A 26,101-nucleotide genomic window follows, 5' to 3' on the forward strand; every position below is an offset into this window, starting at 1 on the left:
CCTTTGTGGTGCAGACTGACTCGTCAGGATTCGGAATCGGTGCAGTCCTATCGCAACCTTACCCCGAAGGCGATAAGGTGATTTCCTACCTGAGTAGGTCTCTTACAGAGCAAGAGAGAAATTACTCGACCACCGAGCGGGAGTGTCTTACAGTTCTATGGGCTGTGGAGAAACTTAGACCGTATATTGAAGGAGTGTCTTTCACGGTAGTGACAGACCATCACAGTCTTCTATGGCTTCATAGCCTAAAGGATTTGAGCGGTAGACTTGCGCGGTGGGCAGTGAGGCTCCAAAAATATGATTTCAAGATTGTACATCGTAAAGGAAAGGATAACGTAGTGCCGGATACGCTTTCTCGGTCAGTACCTATTGTGGAATTTGTCGCAGTCAGCGATGATGATCAGCCGACATTGGGAGGGATTGACGATGACAAGTGGTATAGGTCCATGAGAGACAGAATTCAAAAGAGCCCTTTGAAGTTTGCCAATTGGAGATATTCTGACGGTAAATTATGGAAGTATGTTAGGTCTGATTATCCTGATTTGTCGTCAAAATCTGACTACTGGAAATTAGTCGTGCCTAAGTCCGATCGGTACAACATTATTGTTGCTGCTCACGAACCTGCCACTAGTGGGCATACGGGTGTGTTCAAAACTTTTGCTAGGGTTGCAGATCGCTTTTATTGGCCTAAGATGCGAAGTGACATTGCCAAATTTGTTCGTCATTGTGAGGTTTGTGCACGTCATAAAGTATCTCAGGATCGACCTGTTGATAAGATGGTATCACACACTAAGGCTGACCGTCCGTGGGAAATCATCTCCACAGATCTTGTTGGTCCGCTCCCGAGATCTAAGAAAGGAAATAGTTTTATTTTAGTCGTAACCGACTATCTCAGTAAGTTTCCTCTTATATTTCCTCTGAGGCGAGCTACTACTGAGGCTATAATTGCCAAAATTGAAAGTAATGTTTTCCTTATGTTTGGTGTACCAAGAGTTTTAATTTGTGATAATGGTCCTCAGTACCGTAATAAGAAGTTTCTTGAGTTTGCTGATCGCTATAACTCTCGAATTAGGTTCAGTGCTCCCTACAACCCGAGAGCGAATCCAACGGAAAGAATTAATCGCATCCTGAAGACAATGTTGGCAATGTATGTCTCTGACAACCATCGATGCTGGGATGAGAAACTTGATGAGATTGCTTGTGCTATCCGCACTTCTAGACACGAAGTCACTAAGTTGACCCAGTATTTCATAAATTTTGGTAGGAACATGGTTTTGTCTGGAGATGAATATATACAGGGTATTCCTCCCGAAGAGGAAAATGGTTCTCAGACTGGTGATACTACGAAGAATGAAGCTTTTCGTAAAATGTTCCATGATGTTCGGAAACGGTTAGAAGTTGCCACTAAGAAAAGTTGTGATAAATACAATCTCAGTCGTCGTCATGAAGAGTATTGCCGAATCAGCCAGTATGGAAACGTAACTACGTCTTATCAGATGCATCGAGATACTTTAGTAAGAAGTTGGCCCCGAAGTACGTAGGCCCGTTCTACATCAAGAAACGGCTGTCGCCTTGGACTTATGAATTGAGGGACTCTAATGGTAATTCGAAGGGTTCCTGGCATGTGAAGGATTTAAAACCTTCATCTTCAGAAGACTGAGTTCTTGAGAATTGAGTGAAATTTACGGGGTAAATTTCTTCGAAAAAGAGGGGAGTTGTTACGTTTCAATTTAGCACTAGATCAATACTGCTCCTATGTGACCTTTCAAAACACTATGTTACCTTCTAAAATCTTTATTCAACGGATATTAACAATGTAATTGAGTTACAAGTAGATTTTATTCATTTAACATCATAGTAATGGGAATCTTCCGTTCCATAGAAAACCATACCTGAAATGTACAAGAATAAATGTATGCTCCCTGACTAACTGCTTTGACCAGTACTTACGCATTCTCCTATTGCCAATCGACGTTGGACATCCGAAATTCCTCGCTGGTTGAAATAGTTGTTATTGTTTGTTTCTCAGTTTACTTCGCCTATCATTTTTCAGCCGTTGTCTGCCTTATTCCCTATACCTTCCCAAGAATATTTCTTGCATAGATTGTTATTCATCACTTCCAGAAGGATTACTACATATTAGAGTCATATCGCCTGAAAAACAATACTAGTTAGCTCTGGTTTCTGAATACTATTTGATATTTTCGATAAATATTCTGCATAATATGAATGTTCAAATATTCGTACTGAATGGGAAAGATGTGACGACTTACCTTATATGTTTCTATTCCATCGCATGAATAAGGATTGGTAAATAGTTGAAAATAGGTTGGAACAATATTCTTGGAAACATTTGTAAACAAGGTTAAGAGACAGCTGTTGGCTGACATCTGCCGAACTTTCGTAGTGTCGTTCCGTCGACTTACACCGAACTAGTTCTACAGTTGTTCACGGGTGAGGGATTGATCGGCTACTCAAGTTGTCAAGGGTTGTTTTAGGGTTGCATTGCTTTGAGAAGGAGTTTTGATGGGTCATGGACTTGTTGATATTGTCTCAAGTGGCTGTGGAGGAATTGATAGATTTATGATGTTGTGCACAGCGCCCCCTTGGTGCTTGTAGTGTAGATTGGACGCACTGTGGCAACAACTGGTTAGCTGTCAGATGTGGCAGTGTCTTAGTATTCGGAAGTTAGCCTTCGATGAGCTTGGTTCAGAGTTCAACGTACCATCAGACTGATTGTAGGATATATATGGTTGTATTTGTGCCATCCTTCACGGGGATTATTTATGATTGGTCATTTTGGTGTGGATATTTGCAGTCTGAAACTCAATCTCTTTTGAGGATTTGTGGTGGTTACCGAACTTGTGCCAGGTGGAAGGATTTCCGAAATTAGGTATGTCTGAATCACTGTCGCATCTCTCATGTGGTCTTAGCTATGATATCACCTCTTCAATTCTACAACCTTCGTTTCTCGTCTCTAGATTCATAAGAAACAGAAGGCCCTCAGTCACTCATCAAGTCCCAGTAGGACTTCCGTGCAGAACACCTCACACGAAGAAACGTATAGAAAACCCCTTGGCCAGGGTAAGAATTTTACCATCAAATGTGTTTTTGATGATTTTAGTAATTTCTGATTCCATCGTTATATGTCAACTGAATATTAGTATTGAAGAGAGGTTTCAACACTCATTCAATTGTCTTGATTTTTACGGGTCATATGGTTATATAGGGCACCCAAAAATATACTATTGTTATCTTGCTACTTTGCTTAATGAAAATATACCAGGGGTATTGATTAGTTAAATAGTCCCTATTGAATGGGGGTTGAATCTCACCTTGTTTTTATATGATTCTGATTGAGAATTTTCTTCTGTAGGGTTTTTTTTCCTGTTTCCGGTTTCGGTTTTTTTCCTGTTTTTCCTGTTTTCCGGTTTTATTGTTTTCCTGTTTTCCTTTTTTTTTTCTTCTTTTTTTTTTTATTTATCTTTCTGGATCTTATTTGGTGATCCATTACTGGTCCAGCTTGTCGTGCCCTACAGGGTGATCTATCTTGGTGGTGCTACAGGGTGATCCATCTCCGCCGTACTACAGGGTGATCCACTGGTGCTACAGGGTGATCCATCTCCGTCGAACTACGGGGTAGCCTAACACCATATACCGGGTGGCCCAAAAGGAACACGCAAGTTATAATTGATTTATTTGAATATTTGTGCTATACTGAGTTATTTAAATGATTGTTTGTCCTTATGTTTATTGATACCTGTTGATATAGTGTTTGTTTATCGTTTATTGATCAAGAGTTTGTTTATTGATACCTGATTGATATAGATATCTGTGAAACGGAAATTGAGGTATATTCTTCCTTTCACGATTGCTGATTGACACCGATGCGCCTACGCCTGAGCTCACGCGACGCAAACGAATTTGTCTTAACCTTCCAATACTAGTATTTACGATTTCACCTACTCAATTTTCGTAGTAGTTTTACTTGACGTATTGTAGTTTCTTTTGAGCGTCGTTACTACCGTAATTTGTGGCTGATTGAATTCGTGGTATATACACCGCGCTCTTGTATTGACATTTGAACATCGCGTAGTAGTATGAATATTGCATTGTTGTCTTAGAAGCGTTGTTGGTTAATCCATGTAAGTTAGGATTACTGAATAAATCATATTGGGGATCTTTATCTTTTATTTCCAATATTAATTGGTATGTTATTGATATTGTGAGTTACTTAGGGTATCTGGAGGATTAAATTTACCTGGCGCCCATTAAGATCTATTTGAAATTTGCTAAGTTGTTCAACCCACTCCCGTCTCCACTGTTCAGCTTAGCCGCGGATACCCATCTGTCTTATTTGTTACCGACAGATGATTTAGTCTCCTCTTGTGGTTTGTGAGGTGACAGCGGAGCTTAGCGAACTTTTCCAAACAAATCGATTTTACATGTTAAAACGCCATAAGAAATTATTTATTTATATATTTATTGTATGTGATTGCATTGCTAATAAGGACATTCACGTACATTTTTGATTTGGTGTCAGTTAGTTGTTGCATATTTTGAAAAAAATCTCCATTGGTAGGTAATGTTTTTAATGAAAATTCAAGAGTTGTTATGTTTGTTGAGGTTATGTTATTTTTTCAATTGAAATATAGTTACTTAACATCTATTGTTTCATATTTCAGATGTAGAATGGCTTCGAAACATGTTTTAAAGCTATCCTCTATAAATGATTTACTCGACAATGATAATAAAATCATGAAGAAGGCTGAAAATGCCTTGGAATCGAATCATGTGGAAAGTATGCAGTTTGATGCTGACTTGATGATGATAAGAGGAAGAGAAGTTCATACAAGCATGAAAGATAAATTCTATCTTGTTGAAGTGAGTCGTATGTCATGTATAAGTTCTCCATTTTTACCGAATAGTATCTTTGTTGCAGATCACGCTGAATAAATCTGAAGATATCATATCAGCAAATTGTGCTTGTTCTAGAGGAATAAAATGTCATCATATCGCCACATTAGCTCTCTTTGGACACTACAATATATCTGTGACGGACAAGGAATATGATCCACTGTGGGCAGAAAACTTATCGCTGCTAGAAGATTTTTATATAAAACAGTACCTGCCAAAACTTACACACAATCTTATATCAGCTGAAACTTGACTCAGTATATAAAATTATACCCAGATAATCAGGTTGAGATGAAGTGTATTAGATATATGTAATAAATATTCAGAATGTACCTTCACCAATATTTCTGTTATAGTATTGAATATAGTAACTGTTGGGGACAAGCTCAAAATAATGGAAACCAAATCGATCAGTTGTGATAGATAGTATTTATTTTTTATGGCCACTACTGTAAATAGTGAATGAAATTCAAAGAATTCAATCAGTGAAATCATATATTTATTCACTAAAGGAATCAAAAGTATCTATGTGGAAATGATACCGTTAACAGATTTAAAATGGCAAGAGTCTGTTCCAGATATTTCTGAAGGCCCTGCTGCTTCTGAACTTATATTGGTTGCTTCCACCTCAACCTCTGTTGCCTTGACGGTTCGTTTACTGAAAACAAAGTTATTGAATCCATGTGAACATATCGTTTTTCTGGAGATTTAAAGTCGAACTTTCTCTTCACATTGAATTCAAATGAAGTTGTTCTACACATAACCATGTTTACTGCAGTTCAGAAATCTGAAACAAAAGTAAAATAACATATAAAATGCTGTTTCAACACAAATTACTTGAAGATCTTTTTTTATAAATTCTTAAACGTAAAATGAAAACTTAATAATGAGAAATAATTACTTATGGGTCGCTGTTTGATATAAGTAGGTAGAAAATGCTCCTGCAAATGTGAAATTATAACTGAAAAGGCTTATTTGTGCCCCACAATTGTTAAACATTCGTTGAAAGAAGCTCTTATGATAATTTCAATGCATTTTTGAATCGTTTGGAAGAATTCGCTAAGCTCCACCCACTCTTGACGTCACACTTACGTTATCCATTGTAAACAATACCAAAATGTTCATAAGATATGAATTATCAGAAATCCGAAACAAAAGGAAAATAACATATGAAATGCTGTTTCAACACAAATTACTTAAAAAGTAATTTGTGACTGATCATGTCATTCCTTTCAATTCATTTCATCTCATGCAACATAAAATGGCTTCCTTCAATTGTTATGTTAACAGATTGTTGAACATTCCCTTATCTCCCTCCAATTTCAATTTAGAATTAAATACTTTAAAACAGATTGCTGTCTACAATGGTTATCAACCATCCATTATTCACAAATTAATTAGTAAATTTAAACTCAGATCAGATAGAAGATTGGCCTTCAACTCTACCACCTTAGTTAATTTACCTTCTGTGACATATATTTCCTTACCTTATTTTGATCAAAATATGTGTACTGTTACTTCCAAATTTATAGAAAATATCATACCTGGTACAAAAATTTCTTTTAAATCTCAAAACAACTTAAGTAACTTCTCAGTAAATTCTAAAGACAAAATCAACAAATTAAACAGAAGTGGAGTCTACAAGATTGACTGTTCTGATTGTTCGGCATCTTACATTGGTAGAACCTGTAGACCTCTTTTCATTCGTATTAATAAACATATAAAAAACCTGACAAATCTGCTTTTGGCCACCACATAAAATTTCACAATCACAACTTTAGTCCCAATAGAAATTCCAAAATATTACATAAAATAGATGATAAAAATTTCCTTAGACTTGACTTGTTTGAAGAGTTGGAGATTTCTAAGGAATTTTCCAACAATGATCATTGTTTGAATACTCAAGTAAACCTAAACAGAGATTTCCTTCCCCTTCATAAGAGGATTATGAATTATTAATTAATCACAGTTCATTAATATATTTTATTCAATATTTTTCCTCTACATATTCAATCAAATCCATAATGGATCACTCCTCAAGTTGGTACCATTATTTCAACATGACACTTGACACATTCTGTCTCAAGTTGTCCTTCTTCAAATGATACTTTGACCGAACCACAAGGCCTCAATCCAAAAATGTATTTTCTTGGCTATAAGCCTATTTTGTTTTATATAATTCAAATATTACAAATGTACAATTCACTTATTTTGATACTTCCTGTTGCCTGACAAGTAAGTAATCTCAAACAATTTTTCCAAATTTCTTAACCTTAAAAAATTTTACAACTTCAATTATCACTTAATTCCCTTTTCAACTAGATCACTTACTTTCAGGTGAGCACTGATGATGACGAAAGTCGAAAGCGCTTTGCAAGAATTTCAAAATATTATACACTTCAATACAAAACCTCTTCGATTCATTAATTCAAATAAGTGTATTCAGCTTCTCCAAATCTTATTTTGAATAGTACAATGTTCACCAAGTGGATTACTTCACAGTTACTTCCCAGTTTGGAAGAACCATTTTTAATTATAATGGATAATGCACCATACCACAGTGAAATATATATATATATATATATATATATATATATATATATATATATATATATATATATATATATATATATATATATATATATATCTATATATATATATATAAAACTTGGGAATTTCTTTGGGTGAACAGCAGAACGGAAGTGTACTCTTATAACACAAGTTATTCCAATATTTCGATAAAATTTATTATCATCTTCAGGGAAAAGCTACAAATGTTTTATGGTGATAATACAATATGAAAAAGTTTTTTTTTATTTTAATAATGATATAAAAATTTTTTTATACAACTTACTGTTAGTGAGGTTGGCCGTGTCGAAAAGAATGTTATATCTAAACAATTGAAACATGTCAATACAATAAAATAGTCATCAAGTTAAAAGAGGTAGACACCTCACTGGATACAAAGAAGAATAATGAATTAAAACTTTTAATAAAAATCGTTATTTGTTTTAAAATTATGGGAATACCGGTAAACGCCATGTGCATTCAGAAACAAGAGAGAGAGGCACAAGACAGTTGACATTTTGACAATGACAGTTGTCATGTCATTATATTATAAAGGTGTGTTAGTTTGTAAATGATAACAATCTGGAACACAAAGGGAACTGATTATGGAACAAGTGTGATCAGAGACATCTGCTGTTCTGTAAGTAAATAAATGTCTCTGATCACACTTGTTCCATAATCAGTTCCCTTTGTGTTCCAGATTGTTATCATTTACAAACTAACACACCTTTATAATATAATGACATGACAACTGTCATTGTCAAAATGTCAACTGTCTTGTGCCTCTCTCTCTTGTTTCTGAATGCACATGGCGTTTACCGGTATTCCCATAATTTTAAAACAAATAACGATTTTTATTAAAAGTTTTAATTCATTATTCTTCTTTGTATCCAGTGAGGTGTCTACCTCTTTTAACTTGATGACTATTTTATTGTATTGACATGTTTCAATTGTTTAGATATAACATTCTTTTCGACACGGCCAACCTCACTAACAGTAAGTTGTATAAAAAAATTTTTATATCATTATTAAAATAAAAAAAAACTTTTTCATATTGTATTATCACCATAAAACATTTGTAGCTTTTCCCTGAAGATGATAATAAATTTTATCGAAATATTGGAATAACTTGTGTTATAAGAGTACACTTCCGTTCTGCTGTTCACCCAAAGAAATTCCCAAGTTTTGTTCTTAACTAGTCAGCAAAGACTGTCCTTCAACTATATATATATACATATATATATATATATATATATATATATATATATATATATATATATATATATATATATATATATATATTATAGATGAACTGGTACGAGAACATGAACATGAAGTATTAAGATTATCACCTTACCACCCAGATTTTAATGCTATTGAATTAATTTGGGCTAATTGCAAAACCTACTATAACAAATATATTGGTAGAGATGGATACAGTGATGAAAAAGTATTAAGTATGTGGAATGAAGCGTTAGAGAAGTGCAACGCTGAAACCTGGGCAGAATGTGTGAAACACACCAAATCACTCATAGAAAAATGGTATGAACGAGAAAAGCTTCTCTGTGATATGGGTATTACACCTATCACTATAAACATTGGTGGAAGTTTTGAATCTGAAAGTGATAAATATATTTTTTTTTCATAAATGGTAGGTGCATAATTGTACGTGCTCGCAATGCATACAGATATGTATAAATACATTTTTAGTTGATGAAGTGTTGAGTATTTCCTGACCAAATATATTTCAACTGGTGTTTTTTTTTACTTCTTAGACATTCATTTGTGTCTCTGCATCCATGCACGGATGATTCGAAGAAAGCTCGTTTGTTGAGCTAATTTTCAAGTAATGTTTGATATAATTTGTGAGTAGTCAACCCACAGCATAAATAGGGAATTTTTTGTTGTATACTTCGTAGGATTCTTAAAAATCATTTATTTGATATTAGATTTTCTACTGACGGAAAGATGGCGCCACCTATCACTCTTTTGGAAAATGAAACGATTCGAACGTTTTTTTCATAAATTCTGTACCTCAGGTAAACTATCGTAACTGACATTTTGCAAATATTATAGGAGAGCAGTTGTCACTCAAGTTACTTGAGTTTACCTCTATCATATCATGACAGATACATTAAAGTCAATAACCCCAAAATCGTGAATTTTGTAGTTACGACAGTTTACCTCTCAGGTACAGAATTTAATATAATTTTTGCGTAGATATTATAGTTCAGGAATCGCAAAGTTGCGAAATACTAGAAAAATCGAGCAATTGAATTGAATACTTCAAGAAACACTTTTTATGGGATTTTTACTGAATATTTTGCAAAACCGAAGCACTTGTATAACTGTGTACTGTATACTATAGTTTTCTCTTGCGTATTCATACTAGATATATTTTTAAAGTGCTCATAATCATTATTGGTTTCTAATTATGAAAAAAAAAAACTACTTGCAGTCTCTTCTATTCAAACTGACACTTAATCCATTGTAACCTTATTTCCACATTTCAAGCTCTTCAACTTCTAAATACAGTAACTAGTTTTTATTCAGTTATTTTGTTCAAATAAAGAAGCATATTACTTCCAAATTACTTCAAGACCTTCACAACCGTATGAAAGTGAACAGCATGCTTTTACACACTTTGGCGATCACGGTCTTCAACCTCAGTTCATAGATGTCGCAACTATATTTCCAGCTAATGCTTGTCCTCTTATATTTTGAGAATGTATTGAAATACTCTTGGAGGGCCATTTATATGTAATGAAGCATAAACATACCTACCTGGCGTACCTGACGTCACGGCCAAGCCTAGCTCTCAGACGCATTACTCAGCCACACGCCGTGGAGTAAACATCACGTTCTCCTATCGTTAAACAGTTGCTGCAGTGACGTCACACCACTAACTTGGTGGGCTCACACCAATGGAACATTCATTACTTTGTGGATCTTCGAAAGAGAGGGCGTTACCAACTTTTTTCCTATCAGAAAGGGGGTTTTTAAAAATCATTCAATTGTGTATTCAACACTGTGTAATCAGCAGTTTCACATACATCACAACTCGATGTGTTGACAGATGGTAGGTTTGTTCTGGTTCTAACATCCCAAAACGTTTGGAAACTGCGCAAGATATGGTGCGTACAAACAAAAAATATCCTAAATAGTCTCGGACACTTGTTCAAACCAGAACGCTTTTGAGGAGACCACTGTATATATGAAGAGATGAAAGAGATGAAGACGAGAAAATACTATTAATCATGTCCATTTTGTTATGTATCGTATCCTGAAACAACGTTTAGCTCGCAACGATCCTGGAATCCATAAATTAGATACTGAATGCAAAAAACACGATATTCAATATTCTAACCATCCATCCGATATCGTAGCAAGACATTTAGACGACAAAGAACTTGAATACAGCACTTGGGATAGGGTTAAATCAAAGGACGCGAGTTTTGGGAAAAGAGCAGCTGCATTATTTGTCACCAACATTATGAAAGCAAAAAGACATATGGGCATGGGTTGTATAGTACCAATAAGAAAAAAGTAAGAGGAAACAAACGAAGAAAAATAAAATTAGAAAAGTTGCATAAGGTGCTGGGATAGTCCATAAAGTGCGAAATGTATTGAAGAAAGCTGATGGGGATTCATTTGTGACGAATAATAGCAAAAAAGCTATCACTGTGGCATTGCAGGCGGCACGTGAATATCTCAAAGCTGCTGGTGGAAAGAAGAAAATCGGGACAAAACGCATAATTCCTGTTCCCAAGATCGGTGGACTTTTGCCATTGATACCAGCCATGGAGGCTGCAGCATTGGGCAAACGCGAAAGTTGAATGTACCTCAAACCGTACCGTAAAGGTATTTAAAACCATACAAAGCCACAAACAAAACAAAAAACTTATTGAACCTCTACCTCTGAGGCCTCTCACTGATCTCGATCTCAATTATTATGCACAAAAAATGAAAATTTCACATTTTCGTGATGTTTTTATACGTGACAGATTACCCTCTTCAGATCCAAGACAAAACGAGACAGCTATTGTTAATCCAGATGGAATGAGTGGACTAGAAACACATTGGGTGGCATATAAAAAATGTGGGAAAGAAGTCGCATATTTCGATAGTTTTGGAGATTTACCCCCACCATTGGAATTGACTCGATTCTTTCGAACATGTAAAAAATGTAAATGTAAAAATCGAATATAACTATGATCGCAACAGTAATTATTAACAGTTCTCTGTGGTCACTTGTGCTTTCAGTTTCTCTCTGAATAATTTTCCAAATAAATAACACCAAAACTGGATCGGGAGGCTATAAAGGGAATGGGGTTTTCACTTAGAGTGTTTTCAAAATATGGTACCCTGAAAAAATGGATGAAGTGATGCTTGCAGTTATGCCCAAGGAAGTGAAACTTGCATGTGTTGCACATGAGATTGCATATGATTGGGAGAAGTTACCCAAAAATCTACAAGATGACATCGATATAATGGAAAATAGATATTGTTATGAACACCACTCCGATGAAAATTCAGATTCGGATGTTAATAATGGTCCTATACCTCGAAAATCTATGTGTTGTATTTGTAATATAGAGGACGTGAATATTGGTATCAATAAAAATGATATTTATTACATTACAACACCTTCCAAAAAGTGTAAATTGTCTCAAATGTGCTGTTGCTGTGTACAACAATGAATTGAAATGTGTTTCAAAATTTTCATCAGTCATGTCACGAAAGTTCGAGCTACAAGCTGTCGGGACAAGTGTCTTGAGTGCGGATTTTTTCCAACAGTTGAATTGGACAGGAACAGCCGTCATGGATTAGGACTTTTGGGATACTATGTATGCAATATAATCAATAATATAACTGAAGCTGATAATTTAGTGAGTTTCAGAATTGGTAATGACAACTCATCGATACTCCAAAAGTTTACAATTGAATTTCCATGTGGTGCTTCCGAAATAGAAGAGATCAATGCCGTCATACAGAAACATATTATGTTCAGGTTGTTTCATGATAAAAAACTAATTGATTTTTTTTTTATTTAAAGAAAAATATTGCATCGACCACGCAGGGTCATTAGCAATCAACATTACAATTTCAATTCACAGATAGTGATTATTTTAACGCTACGTAACAATAATTCCATTTTCATATTTTGTGTATTAGATGAGTTTCAGTCAGAAATGCTATTAAGTCAGAAATATCCGAACGGTTTTCTAATAGGGTTTCAGGTTGGGCTCCAATTTATATTTTCTACGGATGTCATCATATGCGGGACACTCTACTAGTATGTGCCTAACGCTTACTGGCACCGTACAGTTTACGCACATTTTTTCTGGTTCTTTTTTGAAAATATGGTCGTTTTGAAAATCTAGTATGCCCTATTCTTAATCTTGATATAATTACTTGATGGCTTCTTTTCGCCGGAAGATTCCTCCACGGTTCCACAGAATTTTTTATTTCTTTGAGTTTCGATAATTTACGTTGCCACTCATTTTGCCATTGCTCTTTCAATTGAGCTTTGATATAGGTTTCACATCTCCAATCCACAAGCGATGCTCGACTGGTTTGACCCACTCATTTACTGCTTCTCTAGCCGCTCTATCTGCATTTTCGTTCCCTGAGATACCCACATGTGATGGCACCCATACTATGACGACTTCTTTGTTTGATATTGTAAGTTGATGTAGAATTTCTTTAATATCTAGTATGGTTGGGTTTTTACTGTATATTTGTTGAATGCCTTTGATGGCACTTAGTGAGTCGGTGATGATGAGAGATTTTTCTGTTTCTAGAGTGGATATATGTTTGACAGTTTGAAGTATAGTGAGAGTTCCGCCACTGAAAATGCTGGAATTTTTTGGCAGGAAAAATTTCTGGGATTCGTTTCGATGAACGAAGGCCGCTCCAACTTTGTCTTTTGTCTTAGATGCGTCGGTATAGAATTTATTATGATCAGGAAAGCGGGAGAGAAGAATCTGGAATGTCTGGGAGATAATATTGGCAGGAGTGTTGATTTTTTGAAAACACTGCAGAGATAAGTCGAGCTTTGGCTTAGATATTAACCAAGGAGGACTGATTGAGAGGTGTGTTTGACAAATTTTTGAAAAGTTTATTTTATGGGTTATTGGGAGGTTATTTAGGCGTTCATAGAATGGAATAGCTATTTTGTTTCGACTCGAAAAAAGGGTTTTGTATCTATTCGAAAATACATATTTCTCTGTAGGATGTTGTTTGTGCGAGGCAATAGTTGCTGCAAACGAAAGGCTAAGGTATTGACGTCTCAACTGCAATGTTGGTTCTCCTACCTCACAGTAAATACTTGGGATTGGGGAGGTGCGATGTGCTCCTAGTACGGTACGGAGCGTTGAATTGTGGATTGAATCAAGTAGTTTTAACAATCTCTTACTTGCCGAATCATATGCTACAGAGCCGTAATCTATCCTCGATCTCACAAGAGCCCTGTATAGTAGGAGTAAAAGCTTATTGTCGGTGATGGTTTGAAAGTACTTTCAGGAGGTTAAGACCATTTTGGGATTTTGTTATGAGTTCTTTGATGTGATATTCCCAGGTGAGCCTATCATCAATATTCATTCCTAAATACCTTATTTTTCCACTGTCTCTATGCTATTTCCCAGCAATTGTAATGTAGGTTTCGTTGTTTTTTTCTTTGCAAAAACTATACATTTAGTTTTATCTGTATTTATTTGAAATCCAGTGATGAATAACCAGTTTTCTATTTCGTTTATGGTCTTCTGTAAGCTAGATTGAATGGTTGTTACATCGTTTCCTTTCGAATAAATGACTAGATTATCGACAAAGAGACTCACTTTTATAGGTTGGCTTATGTGTGTTGTCACCTCGTTTGTGGCCAGGAGGAATAATGTTACGCTAATTACTGATCCTTGTGGGACTCCGTTTTCTTGTATTTTCAGTTGTGATAATTTTCCTTTGTTTCTCACTTTGAAACATCTATCCGCCAAGAAATTTTTAATAAAGCTAAGTAGATGTCCATTCACTCCTTTCGATATAAGCTGTTGAATTATATAGTGTTTCCATACCATGTCATAAGCTCTTTTGATGTCGAAAAATACTGCAATACACTTCTGTTTGTTTGCCATACCTTCATGTACGTAGCTCTCTAGGCCTACAAGGTTATCTAATGTCGATCTGCCCTGACGAAATCCGCTTTGATAGCATGATAGGTGTCCGTTACTTTCCAGATGCCATAACAGTCTCTTGTTTATGATTTTTTCAATAAGTTTGCACATTGTGCATGTTAGAGATATCGGTCTATATGATTCTGCTAAGGTTTTTGTTTTCCCTGGTTTAGGAAACATCTTTTAGTCCATATTCTGTTAAATATTGCCAGAAGGGTTTGTTTTGCTGTAGAAGGAAGCTTACAGAGAAATATGAAAGGTATGTCATCAGGTCCAGGGCTGGAATTCTTAGTGTTGTTCGGAGCATCCTCAAGTTCTTCCATTTTTATTTCTTTGTTGAGGGGATCCTTTTGCGTTTCACTTGATTCATTGAAGTGAAGCGAAGATTCCTCTTTTTTTTTTGCTGCTTAGAAATGTTTCAGTGAAATGAGTATTGCTTGAGTTATTCTTGTAAGTTTCTGCCATAATCTCTGTAATTTCTACTGGATCTAAAATGTATCTTCCTTCATATTCGAGTGCATTTATTCCGTAGTTATAGTTTGTTCCCTTGATGCGATTGATTTTATTTCATATACTGGCAATTGGAGTTTGGCTATTTATAGACGAAACATATTTAGTCCAGGACTCTCTTTTACTTTTCTTTGTTACCCATCTAGACTTTGCCCTCAGTTCTTTAAATTTAATCCAATTTTCTGTAGATTTGTGTCTTTTGAATCTACTCAGAGCATTTTTAGTTGTTTTTATAGCGATATCACATTCCTGGTTCCACCATGGTACTGCTACCTTGTTTCTCAATATTCTCGTTTTCCCGTTATTCTCGTTATATGCTGCCTCTGTGATGATGCTAGTGAAAGTTTCTACAGACTCGTCGATATTTTCTGATATTTGAGAATTTTTTATTTTCTCTTCAATGGTGGCTGAAAAAAGGTCCCAGTTCACGGTTTTCAAACGCCATTTAGGAATTACTATCTGAGCTTCATGGTTGCCGTCTATGTCGGTTATTTTATTGGAAAAATGATCACTTCCTTAGGAACAGGATAGGACTTCAAAAGCGTATTGTGATATCAATTGAGGATCACAAATACTAAGATCCAATACGCTTGAATTTCCTGAGGGGTTCAATCTCGTTATTTCACCATTATTGAGAATTATTTTATTAAGTTTTCATCTTCTATGACTTTCTTCAATATGCGGCCTTTGGTGTTTGTTGAAGGGCACCCCCATAGAATGTTGTGAGCATTGAAGTCTCCAATGATAATTCTAGGTTTTGGAATTTGTTGTAAAAGTTCTACTGAATTTGTGTTTTCAATTTCTTTGCTTGGCGGTAGGTAGATATTACAGATGTTGAGATCTTTTCTTCTCCGTATTTTTACTGCTATAGCTTTAATATCCGAGGTAAGAGGGATTTGTTCTACATTCAGTGACTTTTTTGTATATATTGCAACTCCTCCGCTTGCTCTTTCCCCGTGTTTACGATTTTTGGTGTACACATTGTATTTATTAATTGAGTATGAGTTTTCATTCTTTGAATGAGTTTCTTGGAGGCACAGTATTGATGGGTTGTGTTCTGCTAATAAGATTTTTAGCATTTCTAATTGAGTGTAGAGCCCGTTTAGATTCCATTGCAGAATAGAGAACATTTTTGCGCTTATTAAAAAGGATTATTTGGATTAGTTTCCTAGAGATGATTCCTCGTTTTCCGTATCAGACGCGGCTGATTTTGGTGTTTCTTCTGCTAGTTGTTCCAGAAGTTTTTTTTGTAATTTTGAACATCTAGTTTTGATTCCACGTTCGGTGAAAAATGGATAAACTTTAGATAGCATAATTATGAGACCGTGTATGTCTTCTGTGTATTCTTTGGCGACACTCAGTGGGTCGCTATTTCTATAGACATTTTCTAGGAAGTCTTTCAACTGGTTGTAATTCAATACAAATTTATCTGTACCGTTTTCCATAAGTTCTTTGAATGGCAGCAGTTGTTCTTCGATTGATGATGCTAAGTGTTCCCTTGAAGCACTGAGTCTATGTTTTTTCAACGTTTTATTTTCAGGTGTACGGAAACTATCAAATGAAATTTCTTCATTTTGTTTGGGATCGACTGGTGGGCTCAGTGTTTCTGAAATATTTCTTTTGTGAGATATTGTTTCTGGTAGAGTTTTTGTGGTTTTCTGAGATGTTTAACTTGGTTGAGGCACTTCTGGAGGGTTAGGTTGATAAGGTTGCGACGTACTTGTTTCGGTTTCTGGTTCAGTTTGTGGGGCTTCAGATGAGGATGAGGTTTGGGGGCCATGCTCACTTGAAGTTTGTAGTTCCGGGCATTGGGAGGCAATATGGCCGTCTCGTTTGCAGTTATAGCAAGTTATATTATCTTTTGATAAAAATATACGGTAGGATATATCATCATTTTCTATTATCAGGGTTTCAGGTATTGTGTCATCTTTAGGTGGGGAAATGTATACCTGTCACCGAAAACTAAATACATAGGAATATTGGGGGTCAGATATATTAATTCTTAGGAAGGTTATGGGAGAAACTAATTCAAGTCCTGCTTGTGTGAGTTTTTGTTCTAGAGCATTGTGGGGAATACTAGGGCAAACATTTGAGATGGTAATTCGTTCTGACGGGGTTATAAGTCTTCTAGCTCTGAGAATTTCTTCTTGTACTATTATGTATCCATTGGTGTTTAAGAAATCATCAATTATAGAGGTATTTGCCAGGTAAATACATATTCGGATGTTTGATATTTTTGATAAGGTATTTTTTGGAATAATCCGTTGCCCAAGGGCGAGAATATATTCCTGAATTTTAGCGCCTTCCGTTGCGGTGAAAATAATTGTCTGCTCTCGTTTTGGAAATGTATTTATTTGTTGTAGCGTCACTGCTGTTGAGTAGGAGGGTCTTGGTAGTGTGTTCTCTGAGTTAGATTGTTGTTGGAGGTTCCTGTAGTCAGAAACCTCCTCTCTAAAATTGCACATGTTATCGTTGGTTCGACACGAACTTCATCGAGTTCTTAGTGCGGCTCTGTCGCCTATGAGAAGCGAGCAAGCGGTTTTCGATCTCGGTTCGTATCTGACGGTGAGGTGGATATAGGTTATGTTGCGAGTTAGGTGATATTTCAATTCCACAGAATCAGAATTTCGACTTACAGTATTGGAATTATCAACTGAATGGTTCCAGTATACTTTCACTCACTATTTTTATCAAGATAATTTGGTTTTTCGTTCAAATCTGAGACTGATAGCGATAGATATTTATATCAAGCCAGTCAGGTCAGGATTCCAATTGATATAGTTGCAGATGATATTTTCTATCTACATGTTAATGATAATACATTTAAATGTGAAATACAATCCATATAAGACTGACACATCCAAATTCTATAGCAGAAATAATGGGGTTCGCTCATGGCATATTTCCACCAAATCTGATACATGAATCCTCATTACCAATAAACATTACAACTGTGAGACTTATTCGCCTAGATTGCAGTATAATATCTGGTTCGTATATAAATGTTTCTTTTCTCATTCGATATTGATGTTGAACCAGGTTACAATCTTACTAAAGAACCACATAGTATTATACAGGGTGTCCCTGGACTTCCTCTTTTCCTCTCGGGAATGTATAGATGGGGTCAAAATATCACCAGTACTTCATATAACTTTTTTTCCTAAAAGTCTTCGTAACCAAGTTACGGGCCCTCGAAGTTACAAAATGAAAAATGTTTTTCTTTGATAACTTTTCAAGTGAATATTCAAAATCATCCAAATTTTGGTAATTGACTAAACAAATGAATTCCGTCGATGAGCTTTCATGCAGGAGTCAGTTGTTTTGCTCAAAGTCAGGAACGGACCACCCCCGATGATCCACACCCCAAAACTTTGAAATGACAGATATTTTTCAATATTTTTCAACAAAATAAGGTTACTTGGACAATTTTATGAATAAAAGTACTCGTGTGGAAAGTCGATCGGAGCAACGAGTCTTGATAAAAATGTAGTTTCACTCGACGACATCAAACCCGCTCGTCCACCATTATTTGAAATGAATAATTATCAAAGCAGAAATAATAATGATAACGTTAATTCAACAACATTTATGACAGGAATAATACAAAGTATGCTAAAATGAAGTCGTAAACAAAAAGTACAGTACCTATATGGAAGTTTAAGTCACAATTGTGATAGCAGATATTTTTTCAAAAGAAATATCAAGTTCTGTAGATTCGTGGTGTTTTTAAACTAACAAGCTACTCTACTATGAAATATCGAATTCATTCCATATTTTGTATGTACATAATACCTGTGGAATAATCACGTTTCGTGTTGATCAGTTATCTGAATCTCATGAAACTCAACATTCGAATGTTTCAAATTCTTCTAAACAGCTAAACTGTTGAGGAGTTTCACTGATAATTATAATTTTATGGGAGAAATTCTTTAACACGAATCTAAATTTAGCTGAAAAAACGCACATCGGAAAAAATATTTACTATACTAATAAAGAGCAAACGAATGAACTACAAAAACGGCTGCACATGATCAGGTGAAAAATATCCAGGGAATAATTATGTTCCATTTCTTTCACAGATGTTGACAAAAAAACCTTTTAGAAAGTTTTGATAAAAAATGAGAAACTGGAATGCGATTTTGTTTTGTTGAGTGGTGCGTTGTCATATGACTATCATTGTATTGTCAATATTCTATAGGATATTTTGAATTTTTTTGATATGGTCGAACAGTTTACATTCAATGAATATGCAGATATGCATGTATTTTATGGACGAGCATTTTGTAATGCTGCAGAAGCTCGTCGTCTGTATTCCGAGCATTTTCCCAATCGAACGGTACCGTCAAGAGAAACATTCGAGCGTGTCGAATGCAGCTTGAGGGAGACAGGTATGTAATAATTGATAATTAATTTGAGCATGTTGTTTTATTTCGATATTATTGTAGGTACAGTTTTGCCAAAACGAGGTGGTGAGGGCGCTCCTAGGACTGTACGTACCGTTGTATTGGAGGAAAATATTTTGGAAGCCGTCGCTGATGATCCTTTAATGAGCATCAGAAATCTATCAGAACAGTTCCATACATCCAAGTCCACTATTCATAGAATAATTAGGGAACAACTGCTCCACCCATTTCACATCCAGAAGGTACATGCCATGACACCTCAAGATTTTCCAGCACGACTGGAATATGCCAATTGGTTCATGGATAGGCAAAGAGAGGATATGACTTTTATTAATCGAGTTTTATTCACTGATGAAGCAGGTTTCAGTAGAGATGGAGTTATCAACTCTCATAATCTCCATATATGGGCCGAAGAAAGTCCCCATGGGATATTGCAAACCAAACACCAACGGAAATTCAACGTGAATGTTTGGGCTGGTATCATAGGAAACCATCTTATAGGACCATTCGTTCCACAGGACCGATTGAATGGAGAACGTTATTTGGAGTTCATTCAGAACGATTTGAATGGACTTTTGGAACATGTTCCATTGCAAACCCGAAGAGATATGAGGTTTATGCATGATGGCGCTCCTCCTCATTTTAGTTTGATTGTGCGTGACCATCTGAACCATATTTTCCACAATAGATGGATTGGTAGAGGTGGGCCATATTCATGGCCATCGCGGTTTCCGGATTTAAATCCATTGGATTTCTTTCTGTGGGGGCATCTAAAAAGCCTTGTTTACGCTACACCTATTCACACAAGAGATGCATTGTTGAATAGAATAACATTACATTGTGAAGCCATACGAAACCACCCTGGAATGCTATTTCAAGTACAGAGAGGGTGTCTTCGCAGACTAAGAAAATGTATAGAGAGAGAAGATGGTCATATCGAGCAGTTTCTGTAGCGGATTTTTCATTTCTGTTTGCTCTTGAGGCTCTTGAGTTTCGTTAGTTAAACGTGTTTGCATTATAAAAATTCGTTATGAACATTTTACCTATCATTTCCATTTTCCTTAAAAACTAATATTTTCGAATAATGGTAGACATCTCAGGATAAATGTTGATGAATTAACGTTATCATTATTATTTCTGCTTTAATAATTATTAATTTCAAATAATGGTGGACGAGCGGGTTTGATGTCGTCGAGTGAAACTACATTTTTATCAAGACTCGTTGCTCCGATCGACTTTCCACACGAGTACTTTTATTCATAAAATTGTCCAAGTAACCTTAATTTGTTGAAAAATATTGAAAAATATCTGTCATTTCAAAGTTTTGGGGTGTGGACCATCGGGGGTAGTCCGTTCCTGACTTTGTAGCAAAACAACTGACACCTGCATGAAAGCTCATCGAAGGAATTCATTTGTTTAGTCAATTACCAAAATTTGGATGATTTTGAATATTCACTTGAAAAGTTATCAAAGAAAAACATTTTTCATTTTGTAACTTCGAGGGCCCGTTACTTGGTAACGAAGGATTTTAGGAAAAAAAGTTATATGAAGTACTGGTGATATTTTGACCCCATCTATACATTCCCGAGAGGAAAAGAGGAAGTCCAGGGACACCCTGTATATATGCCTGTCAGTCCAGACGGTCGTCAATTGATTCACAACATTACAGTGCGTATTTTGGATGGAAAAAATAACCTTATCAATTTTGGAAGTGAAGAAGAGATTTTCATTATTTTGGAATTGAAGAAAATCGAATAACTATTGTTATCGGTTTCATTTATGTTAGACAAAATCGTATTGAACAATCACAAACCAAAACGAGCTGCACCATCAAAAAGAAAAGTGTGCATAAAAAGAAGCTCATTCCACAACGCTCTGTCTGTGAGTTATCTTAAATTTTTGAAATCGATGGGATTAAAAGTGAAAAAATAACAATTGTGCTCGAAACAAACAGTGAAAAGTTGAATATAATCGATGAACCAGTGCTCGATTATTCTCTCATGAGTTCACATGAGCACACATATAAGCCCTATGGATCACCGCTATTCAGGAATTCGGATGAAATTAGAATTGCAATCAATAATCAAGATGTTATACTAGATATTGCCGAGAGCTTCATTTACATAGAAGGTAAATTCACCCCCAAAGACGTAACGAAAACATGCTATCTCTCGAATAATGCAATTGCATTTCTCTTTGATGAAATTCGTTACAAAATGGGTAGTGAACAAGTGGGTGCTGTTAGAACACCCGGGGTAGCATCTACAATGAAAACTATGATATCTGTTTAAAAATCTGTTTAAAATATGTTTTTCCGTTAACCAGCTGTCGCACACCTACGAACGACAACCCTCAGAAGTCGAAACTTGTGCGAGCTAAGGATTAACGAGGTCTTACCTTTTGAAGTGTGATTCCTAACACGGGTTGGACGGTAGCAAGTGAAGATCGATCGTTCAGACTAGGGCTTGAACCACCGACCAACACGGCGGTCAATTCGAGTGAGTGAACAAAGCACCCACGCCGAACCGCTTGGCTACCGACTAACCGATATCATTTTAACAATTACATGCTAACACATTATTGACATTCGGCTGGGAACTTTCACAATTGAAACAAGATATCTTGGATACAAACAGTCAAGTTTTTAGTGGAAAACTACCACTGAAATATTTGATGGATTTTGCTGAAGATTAGAACAGAAGTATCTTGAATGCTAAACAGGAATTGATTTTGATTATCGCTCGATCATTCAAAAACTCATATATAGGTGAGGTTGATGCTGATTTGGAAATGAATGAAATCGAATGGAAAATAAAACATATTGTACCAGATGATGAACACAAGCTCAAACTTTTGAGTAGAATAAACAAAAGCGGTCTGATTGCCAAAATCAAGTTGGCTTATCGTATGTGGGACCTCTATGAACTACCATCATTACGTGGGACTTCTTCAGACATATGGGCCATCAAAACAACTAACGCTCTGGAAACTCCTCGTTTTGTCATCATCGCATTCCAAAGTACTACCACATCAGAGGATAGAACACAGAATATTACAAAATTCACAACTGCTGATATCAATAGTATTCGAGTATACTTGAATTCTGAAGTTTATCCATATGAGCGTTGGAATTTGAATTTCGATAAAAAACTTGATGCTCCTGCTCATTATGCTTTTGAGAGTTTCAGCGAAGTTATTATGATAAAGATATGAGTGAACCTCTGATGGACATTGGACAATTTAGAGAGAATCCCCTTTTCATCATCGATTGTTTCCATCAACCGAATGCAACAAAATCATCAACTATTGATATAAAGATTGAGTTTGAGACGATGAAGACCAAGTTTCCAGACAACACTAGAGTATATGCATTAATTTTGCATAATACAGTTTTAACATACAATGCATTGGATGGTTCAGTTCACAGCTGATCTTGACACTCTTTAAATTATTGATACTGTTTCATTTTTCCATTCTATCATGTACTATTTTATGATTTTTTTTTCATTTGTAACTGACTATATCATGTATTGTAATTTTTTCCTAATTGATATATATCATATTTATTGTTTTGTAATCATTTTCTATTGTATATAATGGGATTTGAATAAATAAAACATGAATATAATACAAAGTTTTTTATTTGACATTATTTATGATTTACAGGAACATACAATACAGACTATCTAAAATAACTTCTTCCTCATATTCATCATTTTCGCGACCTTCTTCAATTGTCTCTCGATCTTCATCATTCAATTCAAAGTGATGAATAATCCATTCTGGCAAGTATGGTTGGAGGCTATACAGGAATCTTCTCAGGTTCAGTGTAATCACAAAGTTGCCACAATTCCGATTCATTATCCAAAAATTTGTTACAAACTTCTGCACCTCTCCGATAGTTCTCCGTATCACGAAGACATAATTCGATTTGTTATTCATCATAGCATACACTCATATCATTAATGTTTGCATGTTCGGCTCCATCACCCAACACCTTCAATTCAGACGACAAATGTAGAACCGATGATTTGAGATCTACAACATCGATCCAATCTTGACTTGCATACTGCATCCACATCTTTGAATGGTGGAACTGAAATCGATTAAAAAAACAATGAGCAACCTCCATCTTGTTTCCATGATATAAAATACTCACATTCCAATTCCACTTCCAGTTATTAAGTGAGTGTATTCAACTAAGTTAGTAATGTTTGTATTCCCATATAATTATCATCTAATATATGAATATTATTAAAACAAAAAGAAATTCAGTATAATTACTATTATCATTCAATCATATTGAATTTGACTAGAGATCGCGTTTTCATGCCAGCAAAACTTTGTTGGCTATGACCTAAAGAAATTCACTAAAGAAATTCACTATGAATAATTACTATTGTTATTCAATCATATTGAATTTGACTAGACATCGCGTTTTCATGCCAGCAAAACTTTGTGGGCTCTGTCCTAAATACGTCATTGTATATTTACCACCCGATGATATCGTCATCACTGAATTGCAACGAAATACGTTTGGGTAGCCATGTTTTAAATACTTTATCATTGCTTACATCTTCCAAAATTAATAAAATTGATTTACCAAACCGTGCAGAATAGGTTGACATATTTTCAATTATGTAGACTTCATCAATAGGCAATGTTGATAAGGCCGTTTGTTCTAGTATTTCAACCTCCTGTTCAATCAAATTATTGATTTTATTTTTATTTAAGTCTACTTTTGAAACGGACATGATGAAAATATGTATGACAATATAAACAATTTCCAACAGACAAATACACTTACCGTCCTCCTTCTATTACGAACTGAATAACACTCTACCAATTGCTAACTGCCGCAGATATATTCGTCTACTGCCTGTGCCAGGCATACTAGGATTTTTTCCATATTAAACAGTGCGAGTCACCCCCATCATGAAACCGTGAAAGGTTCACATTGCTAGTTGCTTCCCACTAGAGATGCCTGATGTCATAGCCAAGCCCACCTCCCAGCTGGATGCGATAACAGATCTCGATACGAACAGGCAGTGATCGTTGCGCACTCGTAGAAGGCAGACGTTAACACAGTGCTCGGCCGCCTCCATGTCACCATTGATAGCGAGGCTAGAGCGATGCGTTACATTACTACCTTAATCGCATCGAGAGAGGCGAGGGCACACCGATGATTACGCATTACTCAGCCACACGTCGTGGAGTGAACATCTCGCTCTCTTTCCGGTGAACGGTTGCTGCTGTGACGTCAGCCCACCACTGACTTGGTGGGCTCACACCGATGGAACATTCATTACTAGAAAGATATTCGAATTTCTGTCATAATTTATGTTGAGATCTCCAACTACAATAAACTGAGAATTGACTGGAAGGTTTGACAAAAGAATCTCCAATCTATATAAAACAGCTGTGACATCACATATTGGTGGTCTGTGAATACAAATAAAAAAGATATGATTTTCAGTATCATGTAATAACGAGAATTCAAATTTCTTTTCAACTATGAGATAATCAAATTCATCAATATTGTTTAGCGTCAGATCTTTGAGACCATTTTTATTGACTGAAATCATTATTTCTCCATGCAGAGATTGAGTCCTACAATACTGTCACATAATTCGGGCATTCAAAGGGTTCTTCAGAGCTTAGCCAATGCCCTGTTAGGAAAACGAATTTTTCATTTGTTAAAAACTCTTCGACACGTTTTCCGGACTTTGTTTTATACGTTTAATATTATTCATACACTATAAAGAAATATTGCATTTTATTCAGTTCTGAGCTTTGTTTGAAACTACAAATTGCTTTAGCTTAAATTGATTGCAAAATTTGAACCAAACATACAAGGAGCGAGTAAACACGAAGAACAGTTTGAATAAAAAATTTAAAGCTTTTCATAATATCCTACATTGCTACAAAACACCCACTACAATATTCTACATTACTACAAAACACTTATTTAATTTTCCACGAGATTTGTTTCACTGTCGAGCAGTTCATATTCATTATTCTCTTGTTGAGCAGCGTTTAACATTTCAGTGTCATACGCTGAAAAATCCACTCCGGACGGGTAATTATGGATGCGCAGTGGTCCAAAAAAATTACGCGTTGAGACACAAACCTCAAAGGTTCCGACGAGACTAAGACTACTGGTCAGGTTTTACTGTGGTATAGCAATTTATGAGTAGCAGCGAACGCACGCGTTCATATGTATATTTAGTATCAGTATTGCACCTGTGTGGAGCTGGGGCGGCTCGCTAGTGAAAATATAAATAACGATTTATCGTAGTATATCCAAAGATATGGAGAAGGGAATCAGTTGCCTCCATGTTCCCCAGAGAAAACGTGCAAAAGTGTAACTCTGTCCGGCTCTGTCCGGCTCTGTAACTGATAGCAAGAACAATGTGGCACAGGAGAAGAAGGACGTGTGAGTGGGGCTATCGCTGTCCCCAGCGACCTGACCCAAACGCTTTCATTTCTATGTTGATGTTGAGTTAGCGTCCTGTGAATTACCGCGGTGCTACC

General features: G+C 35.8%; 1 protein-coding gene across 1 annotated transcript; it reads left to right on the forward strand.

Moving 5' to 3' along the window:
• Positions 1 to 4,681: 4,681 nt before the first annotated feature.
• Positions 4,682 to 5,297, forward strand: LOC141487120 (uncharacterized). The gene is made up of 2 exons (XM_074185919.1): positions 4,682 to 4,884; positions 4,943 to 5,297. The coding sequence occupies exons 1-2, from the start codon at positions 4,693 to 4,695 to the stop codon at positions 5,168 to 5,170; spliced, it is 420 nt and encodes a 139-aa protein (XP_074042020.1). The 5' UTR covers positions 4,682 to 4,692; the 3' UTR covers positions 5,171 to 5,297.
• The last annotated feature ends 20,804 nt before the right edge of the window (positions 5,298 to 26,101 follow it).

Source organism: Leptinotarsa decemlineata, unplaced genomic scaffold, assembly GCF_025532065.1.
Source record: "Leptinotarsa decemlineata unplaced genomic scaffold, Ldec_3_MD MMD2_tig00078363_RagTag_RagTag, whole genome shotgun sequence".
Lineage (NCBI taxonomy): Eukaryota > Metazoa > Arthropoda > Insecta > Coleoptera > Chrysomelidae > Leptinotarsa > Leptinotarsa decemlineata.